General features: G+C 33.3%; 1 protein-coding gene across 6 annotated transcripts in view; it reads left to right on the top strand.

Annotated features, from left to right (window-relative positions):
• STXBP5L (syntaxin binding protein 5 like) overlaps positions 1–27,363 on the top strand; it is a 379,914-nt gene that overhangs the window by 262,390 nt on the left and 90,161 nt on the right. For all 6 annotated transcript variants that reach the window (XM_038582977.1, XM_038582980.1, XM_038582976.1 and 3 more), the window contains exons 16-18: positions 3,077–3,294; positions 5,393–5,565; positions 9,851–9,976. In XM_038582977.1, the coding sequence (XP_038438905.1) occupies positions 3,077–3,294; positions 5,393–5,565; positions 9,851–9,976 (517 nt within the window). The remainder of the gene's footprint in view (positions 1–3,076; positions 3,295–5,392; positions 5,566–9,850; positions 9,977–27,363) is intronic.

The raw sequence follows: 27,363 nt of genomic DNA on the forward strand, positions 1-27,363 counted from the left end.
TTACCTTCAGCTCTGGTGCTGGAAAAGTTCTTTTATCTCATTAGTCCACTTTTCTTCTTGTCTACCAAGCCTATCTAAATCAAAAGAAATGATTTGATAAATGTAAATTTTAAGATGTTTGAGAATTATATAAGGAATAAGGTATTCTGCTCAGTGTTGAAAGGAATGCAAAAATATTTCAGGCTTCATTATATCCATATATGCCCTTCATAAAAGTTATATTTACTAAATCAGATAAAGAACTGCACAAATATGACTAAAAGGCAAACAGTATGATAAGAACTCTAAATGTAATACAACTCAAATTCTGTTACCAGAAATTTGAGATTTGTTTGAACCAGGTCGATCTAGAAATGGTATTTTAATTGAGTAATATTTAATGTGAGTTTTGGAAGATAGTTAAGATTTTAATAGTAATAGGAGGAGAAGAGTAAGTGAGTAATGACTGTTTCTGAGGATGAGTAACCAGTAATATAAAGGCAACTCTTTTGTAAATGAGGAATATAAGTGAGTGCTGGAGATTTGAATTTTGTAATTATACCACGAAATCCAAGTAAAAATGTCTAGCAGGTAGGAAAAACAGGCAAGAATGGACACTAATGTAGAAACAGCATAAAAGTGATACATGAAGTTATAGAAGTAAGCAGCTTCTAAGGAAGATGATGATAAACACAAAAGCAGAGGGAAGAAGATTGAATATTGGTGATACTCTTAGCCTGCAAGCTTGAGTATTTCAGCAGTGGAGTAAACCATCAGCAAGAGAAAATTAATAAAACATTTAAAACTATGAATTTTTAAGTGACTTTCTGAACTCACACAATAAAGAGCAATGTCTCAGGGAGAAATTCCAAAGGACAAAATATTTTCCTTGATGCATTTTTTCTTGTAAATCTGACTTTGTTCCAAGAACACAATTTTATAGTGACAATTTATATGTTCCTTTCCCACCACCTCAAAGTCACTCCTTAGCTTCTAAAATGTGAGAAGACACTTTAACATCCTCACAACTAGAGTACATGGCACCCTTAAGCAGGCATAATATTTAAGAAGTTAATTTTTAAATATTTATCATATTCAGAACATATATTGCAAAGGTTTTCAGCATGTTTAATATTTTTTACTATAATCAATTATATATAAGGACAGATTTCCAATTTTCTGGATGTCATTGAAGACCATCACCTAGTCTGCCAATTTTAAGGAATACTAATACTGCCCGGTACAGAAGTGAGGTTATACTGAATTTAAATAACTGAGTTTGTTATTATGTGTATTAATTTTCATTTACTGATAATAAATTACCATAATTGAGCAGCTTAAAACAGTACTTACATATTATCTCACAGTTTCTATGTGTCAGGAATCTAGGTTCAGTTTAGCTGGGTTCTTTACTTAGGGCTTCCCAAGACCACAGTCAAGGTATTGGCTCCTGCGACAGTTTCATCTGAGATTTAGTATCCTCATTCAATCTCATGTAGTTGGCAGAATGCATTTTATTGTAGCTTTAGACTCATGGCAACTTGTTTCTTCAAGGCTGGCAAAGGAGTGTCACTTTAACCTCAGGGAGGGCACTAGTCCCTCTTCTAATTATTGTTATGTCAGTCCCATTAAGGATAGTCTCTGTTGATTAACTCAGAGCCAACTAATTGGGGGACTTAATTATGTCTGCAGTATCCTTTTACCATTGCTATTGTCACATAAAATAATCATGGGAGTTATACCCAATCTAACCTGGAAGGCAGGCTATATAGCACTTAGTAAAATGAATGTCTTACCCATGTTCAAAATGTTTTGGTTTGACATAATTTTAGACTTAGAGAATAATTGCAAAAAAAAAAAAATACCATGAAGTGGTATATAATTTTTAGCCCGATTCCCCAAATGTCAGTGTATACTCCATTTGTTCTTCCACCTTCCCCCCTCCCTCTTCTCCATATGTTCATATATATATGTATAGTTTTTTGTAACCATTTGTGAGTTGCAGTGATGCTCTTCTTACACTACATGGCCCTAAAATATATCACTGTATATTCCCTACACACATTTTTTACATAGTCAAATTATACTTATCAAAATCAGGAGATTAATATTGAAGCCATGCTAATATCTAACCTCCAGGTCTTACTCATATTATTGTCTCAGTAACATCTTTCATAATAAAAGAAAATTGAGAATTATTTATTACATTTATCAGCTTTTCAGTTTTACTCAATTTGGAATTGTTTATGAAATTGATGTTTTTGAGGATTTGGGCCAATTATTTTTGCAAAATCTTCAATTTGGGTTTGACTGATGTTTCTCATGATTATCTTCAGACTATGCATTTTTGACAGCAACTCCTGGATTTTTAGAAATTTTCTTAATAATCTTTTATAGAATCAGAACTTTTTTATAGAAGAGTTATCATCAGGGTCTAAAATGGAAAAGATATTCTCCCAAATAAATATTCCTGAAAACAATTCACCACCCCCCGAGTTTTGAAAAATTATAATGGATCCTTTTCTAATACAGAGCCACTTAGAAAAGATTCTTTCCAAAATAATTACAGATTATTGGACCCTCATTACTAGCTAATAAATTACAAATATTTCTTATCTTAAAGATTGTCTAGAAATTTGTTAAGAAGAGTAAATAAACTGTAAGGATAGCTTCAGTCTTTCATGCAGCAATCAAAGCGGATAATGTGAAAAAGGATTAAAGGGACTCTTTTAGGAGAGAATTAGGTTCAGTATTCCCATTGTAACCTTTCTGAGCCCCAGGGTTTTCATCAATAAATGAAAATAACAATACTTACTTCATGGGACTTTTCTGAGGCTCACATGAGACAATATATACAAAGACCTACATATTCTTTGGTATACAGTATATGTTCAATAAATGTTTCTTTTTTTCTGGAATCTCCTTCCAACTAAACTAATGATAAGAGTACATTACATTGAATACTTACTAGTTAAAATGTAATTTATTTTGTCTGCTTGGATTTTATTTGTGCTTTAACAAATACACTGAAAAAGCTTCAACAATATCTGAGGATTAAGTTCAAATTAGAAGATAACTATGCTTCAATATTTTACAGTAACTCTGCAGATGCTGTACAAGCTAAAAACTTCAAAAGTGTTTGAAAAACAGAAGATAGGAGAAGGAAAACCAACATGTGAAATTGTAGAGGAAGATCCATATGCCATTCAGATGATTTACTGGTGTCCGGAGAGCAGAATATTCTGTGTATCAGGAGTCTCTGCATATGTCATAATTTATAAATTCAGCAGACATGAAATAACAACAGAAATAGTGGTAAGTTATTTAAAATTTAATGTTCACAGCCAGAGTTATTAAAAGAAACCAATTATCATAGATTTTGGCTAGTGTTTGGTATTGTTTTAAGCCTTCAAGACTGCTGTATTTGGCCAGTGATCCCATTCATAGGATTTTAATTATTCTTCTTACCTGTTTAACATTAAAAAATAGGTTGGCTTAAAATGAAAAAACATTACTCAAACTTTGTATTATTAAATAGGTGGATTTATTTCTATATAGACTATATACAGGCATTTATTGCTTTATATATAAATGTCAAATTAGTACAGGCTGTGTTGTATATCTTTATTAAAATTTTTTGTCTTTTCTTGTCAATTGCCATAAATGATTATTTCTCAACTACAATAAGATTATTTGTAATAATTTTCTATATAGAAACATTTTTATAGGATGGAAATAATTATGGGCTACCTTTTCTAATCTTAATTTTAAACTAACCAAGTAATTTAATTATTCAATTATGTTTCATGGGATAAATTAAATCTAAATTAAGGCATCTATAAATAATTAGCCTTCCCAGCTGAATCCATCTTACCATTTTATCAGAAGATAAAGATGATTAACTAAAGGCCTGTATGTAACTGTTTTTACCTCAACAGCGAAAATTAAATAATGCCCTGTTAAAGTATATTAGTTAAAATCTCAGCCTTTTGAGTCAGATAAGCCTATGTTTTAATTCTGGCTTTGCCAATGAATAGCTACATAACTCTGAGCAAGTCACAAGGCTCCAGTACTCAGTACTGGAATCTGGGTGAGACCAAGTTACTACACTCATAATTTTCTGGGTAAATAAAATGGAAAATAATAATAAATTACAAAAAAAATTAAAAAAAATAAATGATAAACTACAAATGATAATGCCAATTTCATAGGTTTCTTAGGAGGATTATATAAAATCATTAGCATAGTGTCTAGGTATAGTTCTCACTCAGTAATTGGTAAGTGTTATTGTCACTAGAGACTGTATTTAGTTTTTAAGATAATTATGTAAATCACTCTGACAATATTTCTGTATTCACTACCCCACAATGACATTTGTTTTCAGCCTCAAAACTGATTTATTTATCATATGATTTCACTCATATGTGGAATTTAAGAGACAAAATAGGAACAAAGAGGAGAGGAGGGAAAAATAAAACAGGATGAAATCAGAGAGGGGGACAAACCTTGAGACTGGTAGTGATAGAAAACAAACTGAGGGTTGCCAGAGGGGCAAAGGGCGGGGGGATGGGGTAACTGGGTGGTGATATGAGGGTACATGATATAATGAGCACTGGGTATTATATAAGACTGATGAATCACTGAACTCTACCTGTGAAACTAATAATACACTATATGTTAATTAATTGAATTTTTAAAAACCTGATTTTTACATTGTAAAGCAAATGTTTGTTATAAAATTGATTTTAATTAGTGCTCGCTTTGGCAGCACATATACTAAGATTTTAATTAAAGCACTGAGTGTAGTCATCAAGTATTTACTTTGTAAACATTCTTAGATTAAAAAATAGGTTTGGGGTCATCTTTTTATTCCAATACAGTTTATATGTTTTTCAAGTAAGCAACTCTAACCAAGCTAATGAAATTGAGCTAAGCTAATGAAACAAAAATTAGAATTTATTTTGGAAAACGTTTACTAAATTAAGAGTCAGAATAGAATGTTTTTTTAAACTAAAAGCCTTGTGCAAATAATAATTTGTGTGTTATATACATATGTGTAAACACATCCAGTTTATTTTCTTTCACTGGAATAACCTTGACTAGTTTTTCCTTTTATTATATATGGAGTTGTAATTTATACCTCTAAGGAAGGATTTAGTATGTAAAAACTTTTTCTCCACCAGCAGGTATTTTTCTTATGAATCTGAAGAATTAAATATTTTACAGTTTTTTGTGAATGCCAGTGAATGTTCCATGTATTACACTATTTAAATCAATTTGGGATATTTTAACTTTATTATAAATTGAAATTGAGCTTATTAACCTGAAAAAGTAATAATTACCAAAAATTTATTAGAAATTTTAATGTGATTAGTTATTATTAGATTAAATTAAAACTTGATTTTTTTTTAAGTCATTAGAGGTACGGCTTCAGTATGATATTGAAGATATTATTACCCCAGAACCAGAAACAAGTCCTCCATTTCCAGATCTCTCATCCCAGCTTCCTTCTTCAAGGAGTCTTTCCGGAAGCACTAACACTGTGGCTAGTGAAGGAGGAACAAAGGACAGTATCCCATGCCTCAAGTAAGAGTTGCTACCAAATTTTCAAACAATTTTACATAGTAATCATACTTTGGAACTATGTCAAATAAAACTATTCTTCTCTTTTATTAAGTTGCTGTCAATTGGCCCACAATCTACCTAGGGATACTGTGTTCTTTCTTTGAATATCCATGAAGAGGGCACAATATTTTCATCTTTCATTACAAATTCATGGGTTTTCTTTCCAAGTGGATCCTAAAGAAAACATGGCTTTAATAGAATGGGAACATGTATGGTAGGGCAGAAAATTGGCCACTTGCTATTTCCCAATTTTAAAAGTTTGTTTAGGGAATTTCTTCAGTTGGAATCAAAAAGAAAGCCATATTTATTTACTATCTACTACAAGAATACTGTGTTAGAAAAGAGGATCATGATTGCTAGGATATTGCAAAAATAATATTTCTTTCTTCCTTTTAACTGATACTATTAAGAAGATGAGATTTAAACAAAAGTAGATGAGGGAGTTAGCTGAAATGTATCTAGTAGAAGAGCACTCCAGGCAGAAGAACAGCTAGAGCAAATGCTTTAAAGTTCCATTCTCATGAATTGGAAGAGCAAATATTGTTAAAATGTCTATGCTTCCCAGAGCAATGTATACATTCAATGCAATCCCTATTAAAATAACATCAACATTTTTCACAGAGCTGGAACAAATAATCTTAAAATTTGTGTGGTCCAGAAAAGACCATGAATAGCCAAAGGAAAGTTGAAAAAGAAAAACAAAGCTGGTGGCATCACAATGCTGGACTTCAAGCTCTATTACAAAACTGTAATCATCAAGACAGAATGGTACTAGCACAAAACAGACACATAGATCAATGGAACAGAACAGAAAACCCAGAAATGGACCCTCAACTCTATGGTATACTAATCTTCGATGAAGCAGGAAAGAATATCCAATGGAAAAAAGATAGTCTCTTTAACAAATGGTGTTGGGAAAATTGGAGAGCCACAAGCAGAAGAATAAAACTAGACCATTTTCTTACACCATACACAAGATACATCTCAAAATGAATGAAAGACCTAAATGTTAGGAATCCATCAAAATCCTAGAAGAGAATACAGGCCGCAACTTCTTAGACCTCAGCTGCCACAACCCTGGCTAGACACATGTCCAAAGGCAAGGGAAACAAAGGCAAAAATTAGTTATTGGGACTTTATTAAGATAAAAAGCTTTTGCACAGCAAACGAAACAGTTGACAAAACCAAGAGGCAACTTAAAGAATGGGAGAAGATATTTGGAAATGTTTATCAGACAAAGGGTTAGGATCCAAAATCTATAAAGAACCTGTCAAACTCAACACCAAAAGAACAAATAATCTAGTCAAGAAATAGGCAGAAGACATGAACAGACGTTTCTCCAAAGAAGATATACAAATGGCCAACAGAAGGGCACATGATATAATGACCATTGGATGTATATACTATTAATGGATCAATGAACTCTACCTCTGAAACTAATAATAAAATATATATTAATTAATTGAATTTAAATTTAAAAAATGGCCAACGAACACATGAAAAAATGTTCAACATCACTTGGCATCAGGAAAATACAAATCAAAACCACAATTAGATACCACCTCACACCAGAATGGTGAAAATTATCGTAAGGAAAACAACAAATGTTGGCAAGGAGGCAGAGAAAGGGGAATCCTTTTACACTGCTGGTAGGAATGCAAGCTTGTACAGCCACTCTAGAAAACAGTATGGAAGTTCCTCAAAAAGTTAAAAATAGTGCTGCCCTATGACCCAGCAATTGCTCTACTAGGTATTTACCCCAAGGATACAAATGTAGTCATCTGAAGCACCTGCAACCTAAGGTTTATAGCAGCAATGTCCACAATAGCCATATCATGGAAAGAGTCCAAATGTCCATTGACAAATTAATGGATAATTAAGATGTGAGTGATACACACACACAATGGAGTATTACTGAGCCATCAAAAGTGAAATCTTGCCATTTGCAACAACATGGGTGGAAATAGAGGGTATTATGCTAAGTAAAATAAGTCAATCAGACAAAGACAATTATCATATGATTTCACTTATGTGGAAATTAAGAAACAAAACAGGTGAGCGTAGAGGAAGGGAGAGAAAAATAAAACAAAATGAAATCAGAGAGTGAGACAAACCATAAGGGACGCTTAACCGTAGGAAACAAACTGACAGTTGCTGGGGTGGGGGGGTGAGGAGATGGGGTACTGGTGATGGGCATTAAGGATGGCATGTAATATAATGAGCACTGGGTGCTATATATAACTGATAAGTCACTGACCTCTACCTCTGAAATTAATAACATACTGTTAATTAACTGAATTTAAATAAAAGTAAATCAACAAAAATAGGGGCATCTGGGTGACTCAGTCGGTTAAGCATCTGCCTTCGACTTAGGTCATGATCTCTGGTCCTGGGATTGAGCCCTGCAGCAGGCTCCCAGCTTAGCGGGGAGTCTGCTGTTCCCTCTCTGTCTGCCCCTCCACCTGCTTGTGCTCACTCTCTCTTAAATAAATAAAATCTTTTTTAAAATTAAACAAAATAAAGTGGCTCGCATATAGGGATGTCAGTATAGCTAAGACAAGAGGAGCAAGATGGGGAGTTGTGGTGAGGGTAGCAGGAGATGAAGTCAGATGAGTAACAGAGAGCCAATATAGGCCATTGTAAGGGTCTTGGCTTTTATTCCTAATTAAATGGAGGATTCATTATAGTGTTTTGAATAGAGAGGAAACATGTTCAGACTTAAATTTTAAATTGATCACTTTGATGGCTTTGTTGAAAATGGATTTAGAAGGGAAGGGTGGAAGCCAGGAGACCAGTAAGGAGGTTATTGCCTAACTAGAGATGATATTAAAGGCTGACAGATTCAACAAATAAAAATACAGAATACTTATTTAAATTTGAATTTCAGATAAACAATATACATTTTTTGGTATCAGTATATCCTAGATGCTACATGGGACACACTTGCAGTAAAAAAAAAACAAAGCAAAAAAACCTACTTATTGTTTTTTTGAAATTCAGATTTAAATATGGAAAGAGCCCAGATGTCCATCAACTGATGAGTGGATAGAGATATGGGGAGTGTATATAAAATAAATATACATATAATGGAATATTACTCAGCCATTGAAAAGAATGGAATCTTGCCATTCACTCATGTGCAGAATTTAAGAAACAAAACAGATAAACATAGGGAAGGGAAGGAAAAATAAAATAAGACAAAAACAGAGAGGGAGGCAAACCTTAAGAGACTCTTAACTATAGGTAACAACCTGAGAGTTACTAGAGGGGAGGTGGACGGGGGAATGGGGTAACTGGGTGATGGGCATTAAGGAGGACACTGGAAGTAATGAGCACTGGGTGTTGTATGCAATTGATAAATCACTAAATTCTACCTCTGAAACTAATAATATAGTATGTGTTAATTAAATTTAAATTAAAAAATTTAATTTAAAAACTGCTCAGATTCTGGATATATTTTTAAGGTAGCACAAACAGTATTTGATGATTGAGTGGATACAATAAGGTACAAGAGAAGGATTGTAGTATGACTTCAAGGGTTTTTAATTGAATAGTTGGAAAGATACAAGTTGTTATTAACCAGAATAGATAAGGCTGTAGATCAATTATTTTTCAAGGAATGAGCAGAAATTCAGATTTTGGACATGTTGAACCTTCTTTTTTAAAGATTTATTTATTTATTTTAGAGAGAGAGGGGGCAGGGGAAAGGGGCAGATGGATAGGGAGAGAGAAAATCTCAAGCAGACTCCCTCCTAAACATGGAGCCTGATGTGTGGGACTCTATCCCATGACCCTGAGATCATGACCTGAGCCAAAATCAAGAATTAGAATGCTTAATCAATTGAGCCACCCAGGTATCCCCACTTAGATGTGTTGAGATCTTACATTTGGTGGTAGATTAATAATTCTTATTGTCATGCATTATAACTTACATATGTGTAACAAATATTATGTAAGAAAATAGACAATAAAAATAATTTAAAATATTAACCTCAAGAATAAGAAAAAGGAAGTGATGAAGGCCTGAAACAGTTGTGGACTTGCCTGATTGAAAAGCTACTTAAACAAACCTACTTAAGTGGTTGGGTATATTTTAAGAAAGCTAGAAGATATGTCCACCTGTGTACTGCCTCTGTGCCTGGTATTGTATATTTCTGTCAGAAGATTCTATGTAACTTCTAAAGATAAGCATGAGCTTACTTATTTAAACTGTATGTAATAGAACTAGTTTTCTCTTTTTTTTTAGTGTGAAGACACGACCAGTGAGGATGCCTCCAGGGTATCAAGCAGAACTTGTTATTCAGTTGGTGTGGGTGGACGGTGAGCCTCCCCAACAGATTACTAGTCTTGCTGTAAGCTCAGCATACGGAATGTAAGTAAACATTCTAATTTGTATTTTTTAATATATTTTATATACTCAAATGTTTCTTTTAAAATATTTAAGTCCTAAAAATGGAAAGAAGCCCTTACCTAGATTTTTACTTGGTTGAAAATCATAGAAGAAAAATGTTAAATTATGATTATTTGTTCTTGCTTGAAGTCAAACTTGTGATAATATTCCCATTTTTAATTTTAGGAGGTTGTTAGGATTTTATTACACGCACTTTTAAAATTTTCTATCCTTTTCTTCCTTGTGTTCTAATTTGGATACTTTTTTCTGACTTGTCTTTTAGAGTTCACTAATTCTCCCTTCAACTGTTTGGGAGATCCACCCATGGAGTTCAGTTTCAGTTATTTTAATTTTAACTTCTATGCCTTTCATTTGGTTCTTTTTAAAGTTTCTTATCTTCCTAAATTATCATTCTTGTCCTTCATTTCTTTAAACATATTGAATATAGATCCTTTAAATATGTGTTTGATAATTCCCTATCTGGTATCTAGCTTATTATTTGTCTTGGATTTTGATCATATCATCTTTGTGTAACCCAGATTCGCTTGGTTTGTATTCTAATGTTTTTATGGAATGTTATATGGAATTTATATACCATCATATATTTATTTATATGTTTATAAATAAACATTATATTATAAAGATAATTTTGAGTTCTAAGTGATGCTATCATCCTGCAAGAAGTATTCACATTTCCTTTAACAGGCTAGACTAAAAGGCAGTAGAGAGCTCAGAACAACATAACCCAATCAGACATTCTTTGAAAGTTGAATTGTATTCCTTTAAAAGATAATTTAATTCTAAAGTAATCCTTATTTCTAGATTGTTGACCTCCATAGAAATTGTGCCAAATTATATTCCCATCAACAATGTTTAGAATGCCTGATCTTCCATTACCTTTTTTTAACAATGGTGTATAACCAAACTTTTAATCCCTGTCATTTTAAGAAGTGCTTTAGAAAAAAAAAAAAAAGTACATTAGAATGTTCTCATATTTTAAGTGAAATTGAACATATTTTCCTGTACTGTGACATTTCTGCTTATATTCTTAATCAATTTTTCTGCAGAGTTGTTGGTATTTCTCTTATAGATTTGAGAAAACTATTTACATAGTAGGAAAGTTAGCTTTCTATGTGATATAACTTACCAGTATTTTCCTTTTTTTTATGAGATTGTTTAGAATTTTTTTCCATGCATAAATTCAAAATTTTTTTAAAGTAATCCTATTTTTTATGGTTTTGGATTTTGTGTCATACTTAGAAAAGCTTTCCTCACTTACTATATTCTCTTTTAATATATTTATTTTTAACATACTTAAGTGTTTCTTTTGTCTAGCATTTAATTAGGAATAAAGTATGAAATAGGGATTAAACTATCTTTCTTTCTGGATGACAATGAATTATACCAATACCACTTCCTGAATACTTCATCTTTTCCCTCAAAATTTAGAATCATCTTTTATCAAGTAATACATTTTAAAAATATTTTTGGCTCTAATTCTATGCTTCCCAGTCTGTCCCTCTGCTAAGTCTGATGAGCTCCAAGAGCTCTGTGAAGCCATTTGAAAGTGAAATTACCTAAAAAAACCTTTGGTGTTCCTGGAGTTTTTACTATGTGATTATACATAAGGGGAACTTGTTCTTGATTGAAAATTTGTATGATAGGAAAACTGGCAGAAACAGCCCTTAATGAAGGGAGGAGAGGAAGGAAGTATGGAATAGTCAATAATCCCATTAATTTATATGACAAGAATATATAACCCAAGTAGTTATAGCAGATGACTGACCTCAAGCCATTTTCAGGGTTCTGTACTCAAGAGATTGACCTAAAAAGGCAAAGAATGACAAAATTAAGAGGCTATGAAGGTATATCACCAGGTTCAGAAGCTGAATGCTATTTAGAATAAGTCAGCATATTTTCCAGGTAAAGTAACCGTGGGGGTGAGGGTCTGAAGAACCTACACTTGTATGAGAAAGACAGCTTGGATACCTTCCTCATAGACAGTTTTAACTGCCAAAATACTCCATCCAGCTCAAGTGGCTACTTATGTAAATCCCAGCAAAATTTTAAGACATAAGTAATACCAATATTATACAAAAACTTTGAGAATTGAAAAGGAAAAAATCATATTCATCTCATTATAGGCCAACATAATCTGATGTCAAAATATGAAAAGACCATTACTAAAAGTGGAACATGAATATAGGTGTAAAAATCCCAGCCAAAGTATAAATAAATCTAGTAATAAAATAATTACATATTATAACCATGTTTGGTTTATACCAGGAATGCAAGGCTTAACATTTGAAATGAATTCATGTAATTCATCACATTAAAGGATAAAACAGAAAACTATATAAGCCATGAGATGTAAAAAGCAAGAACATTTGGTAAAAATTTATCATCTGTTTGTGATTTAAAAAGAAAAATTTATGGGCAGCCTGGGTGGCTCAGCGGTTTAGCGCTGCCTCCACCTAGGGCCTGATCCTGGAGACCTCGGATTGAGTCCCAAGTCAGGCTCCCTGCATGGAGCCTGCTTCCTCCTCTGCCTGTGTCTCTGCCTCACTCTCTCTCTCTCTCTCTGTCATGAATAAACAAAATCTTTTAAAAAATTTTATTAAAACAAGAAGGAAATTGAAAAGAAAAATAGAAAGAAATTATTATGTATGTATATCATTTAGATACTTTCCAGATAAATTATTAGAATTACTAATAGAATTTAACAAGATTGCTGGACATGAAGTCAATGTAAAAATATACTGAAAAAATAGAAACTAAAATTGTATTAAGATCCCACTTACAATAAAATAAAAATAATAAAAAATCTAGGACTATACCTAATAAAAGATGATCAAGACCTCTACACAGAAAACTATAAAACCTCAAAGAAACTAAAGAACTTAAATCATGTAATGTAAAATTCAATAATAGAATAAAGATGTCAGGTTTTCACAAATGATCTGTAAATTTACAACAATGCCAAAATAAATTTTAGCAGGTTTTCTTTTCTCCCCTTGAAGTTTAATACTAGTTCTAAAATTTATAGAGAAATACAAAGGCCACAGTTAGCTAAGATAGTACTCTTTAAAGAAAAACAGAATTAGAAGACTTGCTCTATTGGAAAACATGACTTATTAAATAAAGATATATCAGTCATAACAGTGTTTCTATGGGCACAGGAGAGACAAACAAAAATCAATGCACATAAGAAAGAGTGCAGTAAGAAATCCAGGTCAGGGATCCCTGGGTGGCTCAGCGCTTTAGTGCCTGCCTAACACCCAGGGCATGATCCTGGAGTTCCAGGATCGAGTCTCACATCAGGCTCCCTGCATGGAGCCTGCTTCTCCCTCTGTGCCTCTCTCTTTCTCTCTCTCTCTCTCTCTCTCTCTCTGTGTGTGTCTCTCATGAATAAATAAAATCTTAAAAAAAAAATCCAGGCATTTATAGCTATTTTGGTTCTGCAGAGCAATAGAGGAAATGGCAGTTTTCCCCCAATAAATACTATAAAGTCAACTGAAAAATTATAGAAAAAAAGTGAAATTTGACTCTTCTTTCCTACGATACACAAAGCTTCTAGAAAGTATTATAGGAGAATACTTTCATTAGACAATAATATTCAAAAAGTATTAATCATAAAGAAAAACATTAAGAACTTCTTGGGGAAAAAAGGTGCCATTAAGAGAGTGAAATGACAAGACAAGGAAGAGAGAGTTGAATTGATTGTATCTGACAGACTCATTCATATGCAGAGTGTAAAACGAGTCTCACGAATCATCAATAAGAAAAAGGCAAATAATAGAAAGAATGCAGAAGAAATTTGAACAAATATGTCACAAAGAAAGATATATAAACAATATATTTTCATATATATGTGTGTGTATATATACATATATATACACACACACACACACACATATATATATATGAAGGTACACAACCTTATTAGTAATGTTGGCAGGGTTTGCAAAGATACTAGGTAACAGGAACTCATACATTGCTGTTAAAAGGGTAAATTGTTGAAACTACTTTATAAAATTGTCAGCATTATTTACCCATTTTAGCATGTAAATGTTGGCACACTCAAAAGTTTCATTTTTAGGTATATACCCAAAGAAAGGCAAGCACATGTATATCAAAAGAAAGTGGCCTTATTTGCAAGGGTAGTATTATATTTATAATAGTCCCAAACTACAATCAAATTATGTCCATTAGAGTAGATTGAATAAATAAGTTGTAACATATCCATTTGAATACTACAGCAATTAAAATGAAAACTACATTTACATGTAACAATATATATGAAAAAAGCCAAAATCTATCAAAAACAAGCAAAACTCGTATAGAAAGTTAGATTTTGGGAGAGGAAAGATTAGCGATAATTGGCAGAAACATGAAACAGGTGCTTGTAACATACTATTTCTTGACATAGTGGTGGTTATGTGGGATTGTTCACTTTGTGATAATTCATTGAAGTGCACAATTATGTCCACTTTCATTTATGAATGTGAATAAGAGTAAAATATAAATATTTTTGCAAATAATTGAGTAATTTTATTTCTAGAAATATATCCCATAAATATACTCTATATTGTAATGCAAATAACTTGTGAGGATATTCATTGTTGTTTGTTTTTTTTAAGATTTCATTTATTCATTCATGAGTAACACACAGAGAGAGACAGAGACACAGGCAGAGGGAGAAACAGGCTCCTCACAGGGAGCCCGATGTGGGACTCTATCCCTGGACCCAGGATCATGCCCTGAGCCAAAGGCAGATGCTCAACCACTGACCCACCCAGGCACCCCATTGTTGTATTGTTAATAGCAAAAGACTGGAAGCAACCTATTGTCTGTTAACAAAGTTCTAGATAAATAGATTACACATTAATATTGTGGAGTTATTTTAAAAATTCACTTCCTATGAATTTACATAGAATAATTACCAAAGTACCTAATAAAGTTAAATCAAGGTACAGGATATTATTTATACTATAAAACATTGTTTATCTGTAATATGCTATAAACATCCAGAGTTCATTTTTTTAATTCCTACAAATTGATAAGAAAAAAAATTACCCAATTAAAAAATAAGCAAACTATATAAACAGATAATTCAGAGGAGAAATACAAATGGCCAATGAATATGAATATAACTTTACTAATAACAAGTAAAATATTTGAGACAACAGAATAGCAATTTTTATCCATTATATGAGAGAATTTTTAAAGATTGCTAATATTTTCTGTTAATATGAGGAAATGGATTCTCTTTTATACATTTATCTTTTAAAATAAAACTGGGCATATCTTTTGGTCCTAAAATTCTAATCTTATTGAAATTTTTACAATTTTTGAAGACTCTCACTTATGTACAGTTTGTAGAAGGTTGTTCTATATTACATAAAATAACAAAATATTTAGAATCTATATAAATGTCCAGAAATAGGAAGATGCTCCTTTAAAAAACATGTTATTTTTGTACTTTAGAATACAATGCAACAGTTAAACAACACAAACAAGGAAATATGTCTTTGACATATTTTCGTGAAAATAAGTTATAGAACCAGTATATGCTTGCTAAAATATAAAGAAAGGGCAAGTATATAAAAAATGTTAATGGCAATCATTTTTGAAAAGGGGATTGGCATACAGTGGGCCAATTAAGGGGACTTTCATCTTATATTTATTGTTGAAATTTTTAAAGTAAAAATAATTTTTAAAATTTAAAAAAAAGAAAGAAAAGTTTGCTTTGTGCCTCTGAACATACTTTCCTTAGGGACTTGGAGATGTGAGATGGTGAGAATCATCAGACACCAGAAATGGTGAGAATATCCTGGACCTATGGTATATGACCAATGACTAGAAAGTCATTCGAAAGTATGAAACTGATAGAATACAGCAAGGTAATTGAAAACAAAATGTGTGGAGAAAAAAGATGAGAAATTAAAGTCATTGAAGGAATCTAATGAGATTAAATGTGAATATTTTACTTTCATTCCAAAGATAAAAGCAATTATGTTCTATTATTATCTTCTTCCCATAATTTCCAGAGGATACAGAGCCATAAAGCTTTGATAGTTAGGTTTAGTGGGAGCTCTATATTTTTTTAGTTACTGAGATAATCAAATACAGAGTTAAAGAGCATGAATGTTAGAGTCAGATTATTTGGGATTTTATTTATTTATTTGAGAGAGAGAGAGACAGAGATAGCAAGAGAGCAGGAGCAGGAAGGAGAGGAAGAAGCAGGCTGAGCAGGAAGCCCTTTGCTGGCTCTATCCCAGGACCCCAGGATCATGACCCAAAGGCAGACACCTAACTAATTGAGCCACACAGGTGCCACTGAGATTAAAAATTTACTTCTGCTTACTAGCTGTTGAATCTTAGAAAAATTATTTAAAATTTCTATGTTCAATTTCCATATCTGCAAAATGAGATAAAATGTTGTGAGGATTAAATGTATTAATATATAAAACGTCGGGACACCTGGGTGGCTCAGCGGTTAAGCATCTGCCTTCGGCAAAGGCTTCCTGGAGTCCCAGGTTCATGTCCCACATTGGGCTTCGTGTAAGCAGCCTGCTTCTCCCTCTGCCTGTGTCTCTGCCTCTTTCTCTCTCCTGTGTATGTCATGATAAATAAATAAGATCTTATATAAATAATAAAAAAATGAAAAATAAAATGTAACTTTTAGGGGCACTTGGCTTGCTCAGTCAGTAGAGCATGCAATTATTAATCAAGGTTATGAGATCAAGCGCCACATTGAGCATAGAGCTTAAGAAATAAAACTAAAATGAAACTTAGAGACTCAGCGCAGGATACACATGACATATTCAAATAGAATAATTGAAGAGTTTTTAATAATGGATTATTTATATAAGATGCAGAAAAACATGAAATACTATAGTATCCCAGGGCTAGAAAGGATAGAGCTTTATTACCACCCATAAAATAATAACTTGATGATATAATTATTACAATGTTATTTACTTAGATACAAAGTAAACCAATAATAGACTGATTTTATCTAAAAAATCAAAAAGAATATAAATGAGGAGAGAATCAAGATGGCAGAGTAGGAAGATTCTGAATAAAGTTCTCCATGGACACATCAAAATTACAACTACGTGTAAGACAACTTTTTCTGCAAATCACCTGAAGACTAAAAGAATAACTCTTACACTATTAAGGATATAAAGGAAAAGCTACACTGAGACAGGAAGAAGGGGAAGAGAGGCAGACTAGTTATGACTTATATCCTTAGCACGGGAACCCCAAGCCAGTAGAATATCACAAAGGCAGAGGTACTCCCTGAGGAGGTAAAGGGTAAGGCACCTCTGCTTTGAGGACTTGCACTGGGAAGATGTGACCCCATAACATTTGCCTTTGAAAATCAGCAGAGCTTAACTCTGAGAAAGCCACAGGGCTATAGGAAAATGAGACTCTGCTCACAAAGAGCCTATGCACAAACTCATTTGCACCAAGATCCAACATAGAGGCAGCAATTTAAAAGGATACTTGAAGGATAAGTACTCCTCCAAAGTGGCTCCTGCCCCAGGGGGTGTGGTGGATATGGGGGTACTCCCCACCAATGCAGCTGCAACAGTCATGGCCAGACCTTGTAGCCAACTATAAGGGAGACTAGCACCCCCAAAATACATACTCACAAAACTGTAGCCCAGCCTCAGCCACTGTGAGGAGGACCAGCCCACCTACCAGTACACACGTAGCAGCTGCAGCCCAACCACAACAGAATGAAATATAGAACCCACATAGGAGACACACTGGAGCACCTGGTTCTGGGGAATAGGGAAGATTGCACCTCTGAGCCACACTGAAAATCTTCTACCTAGCGCCACTCCTTCACAAGTGGGAGATGTAGCTGATCTACTTAATATGTAGAAACAAACTCACAAAATCAAGCAGAATGACAGAGAGGAATATGTTCCAAATAACAGACAAACCTCAGAGAAAGAATTAAATGAAACTGAGATAAGGAATCTACCTAATAATGAGTTTCAAATTATGGTCATAAAGATGCTAACCAAAGTTGGGGAAAGAATGGATGAACACAATGAAGACTTTAACAGAAAGATAGAAAACATAAAAAAAAAGCCAATCAGAGCTAAAGAATACAATAACTGAAATGAAAAATACACTCAAGAGAATCAACAGTAAATAAGATGATGCAAAAGTACAAATTAGTGATATAGAAGACAGGGTACTGGAAATTACCCAAGCTGAACATCAAAAAGAAAAAAGAAATTTAAATTGAGAATAGTTTAAGGGACCTCTGGGACATCAAGTGTACTAACGTTTACATTATAAGGGCTCCAGGAGAAGAATGAGAGAAAGAAGAGGAAAATTTAATTGAAGAAATAATAGCTGAAAACTTCCCTAACCTGAGTAAGGAAACAGACATTCATGTCCAGGAGTCATAGCCCCAAACAAGAAGAACCAAAGAGATCAGCACTAAGACACATAATAATTAAGATGTCAAAATTAAAGAGAGAACTTTAAAAGCAGCAAGGGTAAAGCAACTACTTATGTACAAAGGAACCCCCATAAGATTATTGGGTGATTTTTCAGCAGAAGCCTTGCAGGCCAGAAGCAGTGGCATGACATATTCAATGAGATGAAAGAAAAAATACATACAACCAAGAATACTCTATCCAGCAAAGTTTTTATTCAGAATTGAAAGAGAAATAAAGAATTTCCCAGACAAAAGGTAAAGGAGTTCATTACCACTGACCTGGCCATACAAGAAATGTTAAAGGGACTTCTTTAAGTAGAAAAGAAAAGTCCATAACTAGAAGTAAAAAATAATGAAAGATAAAAACCTCACAAGTAAAAGCAAAAACAGAGTAAGGGTAGTGGGTCAACTTATTTGACCATCTATTTGCTACCTATAAGAGACTCACTTCAGACCTAAAAACATACTTAAACTAAAGGTGAAGGATGCAAATTGAAGTATAAAAAATAAATGCTGGTGTCACAATACTTCTATCAGAAATGAACTTTAAAACAAAGATTGTAATAAAAGACAAGGGAATTATATCATCTTAAAGGGATTAATCCAATAAGAGGATATAATAATTGTAAATAATAATAACCCTACATAAAAGTGCTTATATATAAAGCAAAATAATAATATAAAGCAAAATATTAATATAACTAAAGGGAGAAATTGACAATAATAAAAAAATAATAGGGAACTCTACCACCCCATTTACATCAATGGGTAAATCATTCAAATAGAAAATCAAAAGCAAACTGTGGCTTTGAATGACACATTAGACTGGATGGACCTAACAGAAGTACAAACTGTACAATCCAAAAATAGCAGAATACATTCTTTACAAGTGCACGTAGAATATTTCCAAGATAGATCACATGTTAAGCCACAAGTCTCAATAATGTTAAGAATGCTGAAATCATATCAAGCATATGAATGATATGCTTACAAGAAAAGAAACATGTAAAAAACAAAAAAGTAGATGTTAAACAACATGCTACTAAACAAGCAGAACAAGAAGGAAATAAAAGAGGAAATAAAAAAATAGCTGGAGACAAATGAAAATGGAAACACAGGGGATCCCTGGGTGGCGCAGCGGTTTGGCGCCTGCCTTTGGCCCAGGGCGCGATCCTGGAGACCCGGGATCGAGTCCCGCGTCGGGCTCCCGGTGCATGGAGCCTGCTTCTCCCTCTGCCTGTGTCTCTGCCTCTCTCTCTCTCTGTGACTATCATGAATAAATAAATAAAATCTTTAAAAAAAAAAAAAGAAAATGGAAACACAATGGCTCAATATCTTTGGGATGTGGCAAAGGAGTTCTAATAGGAAAGTTTACAGCAACACGGACCTACCTCAAGAAACAAGAAAGATTTCAAATATCCAATGTAACCCTTCACCTAAAAAACTAGAAAAAGAAGAATAAACAAAGCCCAAAGTTAGTAGAAAGAAGGAAATAATAAAGATCACAGGAGAAACAAATGAAATAGAGATTTCAAAAAGAAAGAAAAAAGAAAATATCAATAAAACCAGAAGCTAATTCTTTGAAAAGATAAAAAAAAATTGATAAACCGTTAGGAAAACTCGATTAAAAAAAAGAGAAGACTCAAAATCAGAAACAAAAGAGAACAATTCACACTTCAGAAATACAAGGATTTTAAGAGACTACTACAAAGAAAATATGCCAACAAATGAACAACATTAAAGAAATGGGTAAATTTCTAGAAATACATAATCTTCCAAGAGTGAATCTAAAAGAAATAGAAAATATGAATGGACCAATTACTACTGAGGAAATTAAATCACTAGCCAGCAAAAGTTAGACCAGATGGTGTCACACGTCAATTCTACCAAACATTTAAAGAAGAGTTGATGTCTATTTTTCTCAAACTATTCCAAAAAATAGAAGAGGAAGACATTTTTCCAAATCATTCTACAAGACCAACATTACCCTGATGCCAAAACCAGAAAAAAACACTACCAAAAATCAAAACTATAAGCCAATAGCCCTGCTGAACATAGATTCAGAACCCCTCGACAAAACAATAGCAAACCAAACTCAACAATACATGAAAAGAATCATTCACCACAATCAAGTAAGATTGATTCCTGTGACACAAGCATGGTTTATAATTCATAAATCAATCAACTTGATATACCACATTAACAAAATAAAAGATAAAAACTATAAAATAATCTCAATAGATGCAGAAAAAACATTTGAAAAATATGACATTCATTTATGATAAAACTCACAACAATGTGGGTTTGGAGGAAACATACTGCAACATAATAAAGCCATATATGAAAAACTCACAGCCAACATCATACTCAGTAGTCAAACACTGAGGGCTTTCCCTCTAAGATCTGGAACAAGGCAAGGATGTCCACTCATGCCTTTTATTCAACATGGTATTAGAAGTTCTAGATGCAACAATGAGCCAAGAAATAAAAGGTATCCAAATTGGGAAGGAAGAAATCAAACTTTCCCTATTTACAGATGACATGATACTGTATGTAGCAAACCCAAAAAAAATCACCAGAAACTACTAAAATATATAAATGAATTCAGCAAAGTTGCAGGAAACAAAATTAATATACAGAAATGTGTTCCATGTCTGTACATGAGTAACAAAATGGAGAGAATAGAGAAAGAAAAATTAAGAAAACAATCCCAATTACAATTATATCAAAAAGAATAAAATACCAGAGAATACAAAGAATAATTTAACCAAGGAGGGGAAATATATGTAACTCTGAAAACTCAGAAGACACTGATGAAAGAAACTGAAGACAGCACAAACAAATGAAAAGATACACCACATTCATGGATTGGAAGAGTTAATAACATTAAAATGTCCATATTACCCAAATAATCTATACATTCAATACAATTCCTATCAAAATACTGGCATTATTTTTCAGAGAACTAGAACATGTACTCCTAAAATTTGCATGTAAGCACAAAAGAACCACAAATAGCAAAATAAGTCTTAAGAAAGAAGAACAAATCTTTAAGTATCATAGTTCTAGGTTTCAAGATAATTTATAAAGCTATAATAATCAAAACAGTATGGTATTGGCATAAAAAGACACAGACCAACAGAGCAGAATAGAGAACCCAAAAATAAACCCATGCTTATATGATCAATTAATCTATGACAATGGAAGCAAGAGTATATAATGCAGAAAAGACAATCTCTTCAAAAAATGGAATTAGGAAAACTGGACAGCTAAATGGAAAAGAATAAAACTGAACCACATCTGACACCACACTAAAAAATAATCTCAAATGGATTAAAGATCTTAATGTAAGACATAAAACCACAAAGTTCCTAGAAGGAAACAAAGGCAGTAATTTCTTTGACATTGGCCTTAGCAACAGTTTTTTAGATATGTCTTCTCCCAAAAGGGGGAAAAAAGCAAAAATAAATCATTGGGGCTACACCAAAAGCTTTTGCACAGCAAAGGAAGCCATAAACAAAACTGAAAGGCCATTTACTGAATGGGAGATTTGCAAATGATACATCTGGTAAGGAGTTAATTTCCAAAATACATAAAGAACTTACATAACTCAATACCAAAAAAATATGATTAAAAATGGGTAGAGGAATGACAACTGGGTGGTTCAGTGGTTGAGTGTCTGCCTTTGGCTCAGGGGTCCTGGGATCGAGTCCCACAGCAGGCTCCTTCTCCATATGCCTATGTCTTTGTGTCTCTCATAAATAAATAAATAAAAATCTTTAAAAAAAAAATGGGTAGAGGACCTGAGAAGACATTTTTCTAAAGACATACAGATGGCCAACAGACACAGAAGATGTTCAACAGCACTAATTATCAGGGAAATGCAAATCAAAACCACAATGAGATATCACACCTGTCAGAATGCCCAGTATTAAAAAGCCAAGAATAACAAGAGTTGGTCAGGATGTGCAGAAAAGGGAACCCTTGTGCACTGTTGGTTAATGTAATTTTGTAAGCCACTATGGAAAACAGTATGGGTTCCTCAATAATTAAAAATGTAAACATCATATGATCCAGTAATTCTACTGCTGGATATTTATCTAAAGGAAATAAAAATAAAAATACTAATTTAAAAAGATATGGAAGCAACCTGTTTACATCAATAGATGAATGGATAAAGAAGATATGACATACACATCAGACACACATACACACACAATGGAATGTTACTCAGCCATGAAAAAGAATGAGATCTTACTATTTGCGACAACATGGATGGACCTAGAGGGTATCATGCTACATGAAATAAGTTTGAGAAAAACAAACACCATATGATTTCATTTATATGTAGAATCTACAAAACAAATGAATGAACAAACAGAAACACACATAAATACAAAGTTTTTTTCAGAGGGGATGGGGTTGGTAGGTGGAGCAAAATAGGTGAAGGGCTTTAGTGGGTGCAAACACACAGTTGTAAAATAAATCACAGGGAGGAAAAGTACAGCATATGGAATACAGTCCATAATATTGTAATGACTGTATGTTGATAGATGGTAACTACACTATTGTGGTGTGCATCGTGTAATGTATAGAATTGTTAAATCACTATGTTGTATGCCTGAAACTAATATAACATTGTTGTCAATTATAGGAACTTAAATTAGGCTTCTTATGAGAAAATAAACCTAAGATATACATGACCTACAACACTGCTTTCTGCAGTGATGGAAATGTTTTATAACCTATGGAAATGTTCTATAATTTAGTCCAATATGTTACTGCTAATCACAGTGAACATCTTAAAATGAAGCTAGGACAACTAGGAACTGCATTTTTAACTCTGTGGAATGAAGTTAAATTTTAGATTAAAAATTTAAACAAATTTTTAACATTACATAGTGGTATATCAGAAAGAAAACAAAGCTATTTTTAAGACTGAATTATTAAACCAATAATTTTCCAAAGTATATTGATTACAAATGTTGCATGAACGTTTTTCCTAAGTATATATATCAGGAACAAAACTTATAAGGTATTTAAAAGTAAATTTTGCTTTTATCCAAAGCCATTGAACAAACTCATATTTCTTAAAGCATCAACATATTCAAAGATATGAAATAGAAATGTATTTTTTCAATATTTTTCACTTATGTTTATATAAGTATTTATACACTAACATTGTTCATAAATGCCAAATACAACAGGATGCCCATAGGAATTTTAGAGACATTGTAATCTGGACTTCTATTAACTTCTATGTACAAATATATTTTGTATTTATAAAATAGAAAAGTTTATCAGCTCTTATACAATTTAGAAGTGTTAATTTTAGTAATTTTAATATAAGGTAGACTTTTAGATATTAATTAAAGAAACAAAGTCAAGACTAATAAAAATTATTTTTATTATAAATTCCAAATCTTGAAAATATCTTCTTATTGGTTGGTATTTTCTTCTGAATTTCCTAACCAACAGGTATTGGAAGAAAAAAAAATCTCACCTTTTTCTTTTCCCCTTCAATGAAATAATTTTATCTTTCAGGCAAGTTACCTAAAATATCCAATTTTAGAAAATCTTTTCTCAGGGAGCCTGTGTGGCTCAGTCAGTTAAGCATCTGCTTTCAGCTAAGTCATAATCTCAGGGTCCTGGAATGGAGCAGAGCGTTTGGCTCCCTGCCTAGCAGGGAGTCTGCTTCTCCCTCTCTGTGTTCATGCTCTGTCTCCCTATCTCTTTCAAGTAAATAAATAAAATATTTTTTAAAAATAAAAATAAGGGATCCCTGGGTAGCGCAGAGGTTTGGCGCCTGCCTTTGGCCCAGGGCGCGATCCTGGAGACCCAGGATCGAATCCCACGTCGGGCTCCCGGTGCATGGAGCCTGCTTCTCCCTCTGCCTGTGTCTCTGCCTCATTCTCTCTCTCTCTCTCTGTGACTATCACAAATAAATAAAAATTAAAAAATATATATTTAAAAATAAATAAATAAATAAAAATAAAATGAAAATAAAAAATATTTTCTCTATCATCTCTTTCTCTCCAGAACATTCTTAGGGCCCATAGTCTATAACTCTAGTGTAATTCTCTCAGATTGTCCTTTCGGTAGTAATTTAATTAACTAAATACTGAGACATCAAGTATATAAAATAAAATTCACCAACTTTAAGTATGAAATATGTGTTTTGGCAAACAATACAAGACAAATACAAGTCATGTAATCATTAACAAACTAATGATATAAAAAGTATCAATCACCTCAAAAGATTCCTTCCTATCCCCTCCCATTCAATTTTCATCCCTCACTTATAGCCTCTCAAATTGACTGCATTTACTATGATTTTATATAAACAGAATCATAAATCATGAGTTATGTGTTTGTTTTCATTCACTTGGCATAAGGCTTTTATGATTCATCCATGTCATGCGTATTATCTGTGGTTTGTTCCTTTTCACTGCTGCATTATCCATTATGTGGATATACAAAAATGTGTTTATACATTCACCATTTGATGGAAATTTTAGTTGTTTCCAGTTTGGGGTTTTATGAAGGAATTTGCTATTAACGCTCAGGTATAAGTCCATGTGTAACATTTGTTTACATTTTCTTGGGTAAATAACTTAAAAGTAGAATTACTGGGTCAAATGGTGAGTTGTCGACCTTTGACACAGGTTTAAACTGCATGGGTCCACTTGTACATGGATTTTTTTCAATACAAAATGTAAATATGTGTTCCTTATGATTTTTTTAAAAACTTTTTTTCTCTAGTTTATTGTAAAAATATAGCATTTAACACATATACAGTATATGTGTTCATTGACTTTGTTGCCAGTGTAAGGTTTCTAATCAACAGTAGGCTATTAGTAGTTAAGTTCGGGGGGAAAACCAAAGTTATCATGGATTTTGACGGTGTGGGGTAGGTGCCTTTAACCCTTGTGTTGTTGAAGGATTTATTTATTTATTTATTTATTTATTTATTTATTTATTATGACAGATTATATTTTAAAGAAGTTATATTGTTTTGCCTTTCCACCAGGAATGTATTAGGGTTTCAGTTTTTCTACATACTTGTCAATATGTAAGTGGGATCAGTGGTTTTAATTTACCTATTCCTGGTAACTAATGATGTTCAGCATCTTTCAAGTCTTTATTTCACATTTGTACATCTTGCGTGGTGAAATGTCTGTTCAAATCTTTGCCTATTAGTTTTTTAAAGATTTTATTTTATTTTAGAGAGAGAGAGAGAGAGAGAGAGAGAGAGAAAGGGTGTGAGCAGAGGAAGTATCAGAGGGAAAGGGGGGAAAATCTCCAGTAGACTCCATGCTGAGTGTGGAGCCTGACCTAGGGCTCCATCTGAGGACCCTGAGCTCATGACCTCAGCTGAAACCAAGAGTTGGACACTTAACCAACTGAGCCAACCAAGCACCCCTCTTTTGCTTATTTTTTTAAGAAATTAACTTAATTTTTTTTTTGTGTACCATGGAAGGTAAATATTTAGGGCTCAGTTTTTTTACTTACGGATATCTAATTGTTCATATCATTTATCTAAAAGAATATCTTTCCTCTGAATTACCATAGCACTTTTGTCAAATATCAATTGATCATTTATGGGTTTATGGCCACTCTTCTGTTTCATTAAAATTTATTTTTGATCTCTATTTCAATACCAGCCTGTCTTGATTCCTATAGCTCTAGAGTAGGTTTTCCTCTACTAATATATCGGAAATACACACACACACGTATGTATATTTTTTAAAAATTTTTTAAAGATTTATCTATTCGGGGCAGCCCTGGTGGCGCAGCGGTTTAGTGCTGCCTGCAGCCCAGGGCGTGATCCTGGAGACCCAGCATCGAGTCCCGCGTCAGGCTCCCTGCATGGAGCCTGCTTCTCCCTCTGCCTGTGTCTCTGTGTCTCTCATGAATAAATAAATAAAATCTTAAAAAAAAAAAAAAAAGATCTATTCATGAGAGACCCAGAGAGAGAGGCAGAGGGAGAAGCAGGATCCCCATGAGGAGCCTGATGTGGGACTCAATTGCAGTACCCTGGGACCTTGCCCTGAGTCAAGGTAGACACTCAACTACTGAGTCAACCAGGTGCCCAAATTTTTAAGATTTCATTTATTTGAGAGAGAGAGATTGAGAACAAGTTGGGCAGGGAAGAGCAGAGGAAGAGGGAGAAGCAGACTCCCTGCTGAGCAGGGAGCCCAACATAGGTCTAGATCCTAAGACCCTGAGATCATGACCTAAGCCAAAGGCAGATGCTTAACCAACTGAGCCACCTGTGTGCCCCTATTTTTTAAGCATTATCTTTGTTTGCTACTTTTGTCATATGTTTCATTTCTAGTTATGTTTCTCTTGACTTATTTTCCCTCTGATTATCAGTCAGGTTCTCTTAATTCTTTATATGCCTGCTACTTGTTATATAGTGCACATTGTGAATTTTAAACTGTGGTGGTATTTTGTTGATTCTTTTTAATAGAGTTGGATAGTTTTCTGGAAGGCAGTTATGTTACTTAGAATGATGTTTCAATATTTTTTTAGGATGGGGTTCAGAAGAGCTTTAGTTTAGGGCAATTGTCCCCACTACTAAAGTGATACTACTTATATGTGCCTTTTTAATGTGTAGTAGAAGATCTCAGCAGTTTGGCTGGTAGTAACATGAAATATTTTCAGCCTTGTGTGAGCTTTGGGACTTGTTCAGCTTTATCTCTTTGGTGGTTCTTTCCTGAGCCTGGGGTAGTTTCTTCACATGGATGCTTGAGAGAACCATTCTATAAATCTCTGGTATACTTTGTCTATGCAGTTCTCATCTCTCTAGTATTTTATCTCATAAATTCTGGCTGCTTTTGCAGCATCAGATTCTAATATCATTCTCCTCGATTCAAAACAACCACTGATCTCTCTGTAA

Source organism: Canis lupus, chromosome 33 (genome assembly GCF_011100685.1).
Source record: "Canis lupus familiaris isolate Mischka breed German Shepherd chromosome 33, alternate assembly UU_Cfam_GSD_1.0, whole genome shotgun sequence".
Classification (NCBI taxonomy): Eukaryota; Metazoa; Chordata; class Mammalia; order Carnivora; family Canidae; genus Canis; species Canis lupus.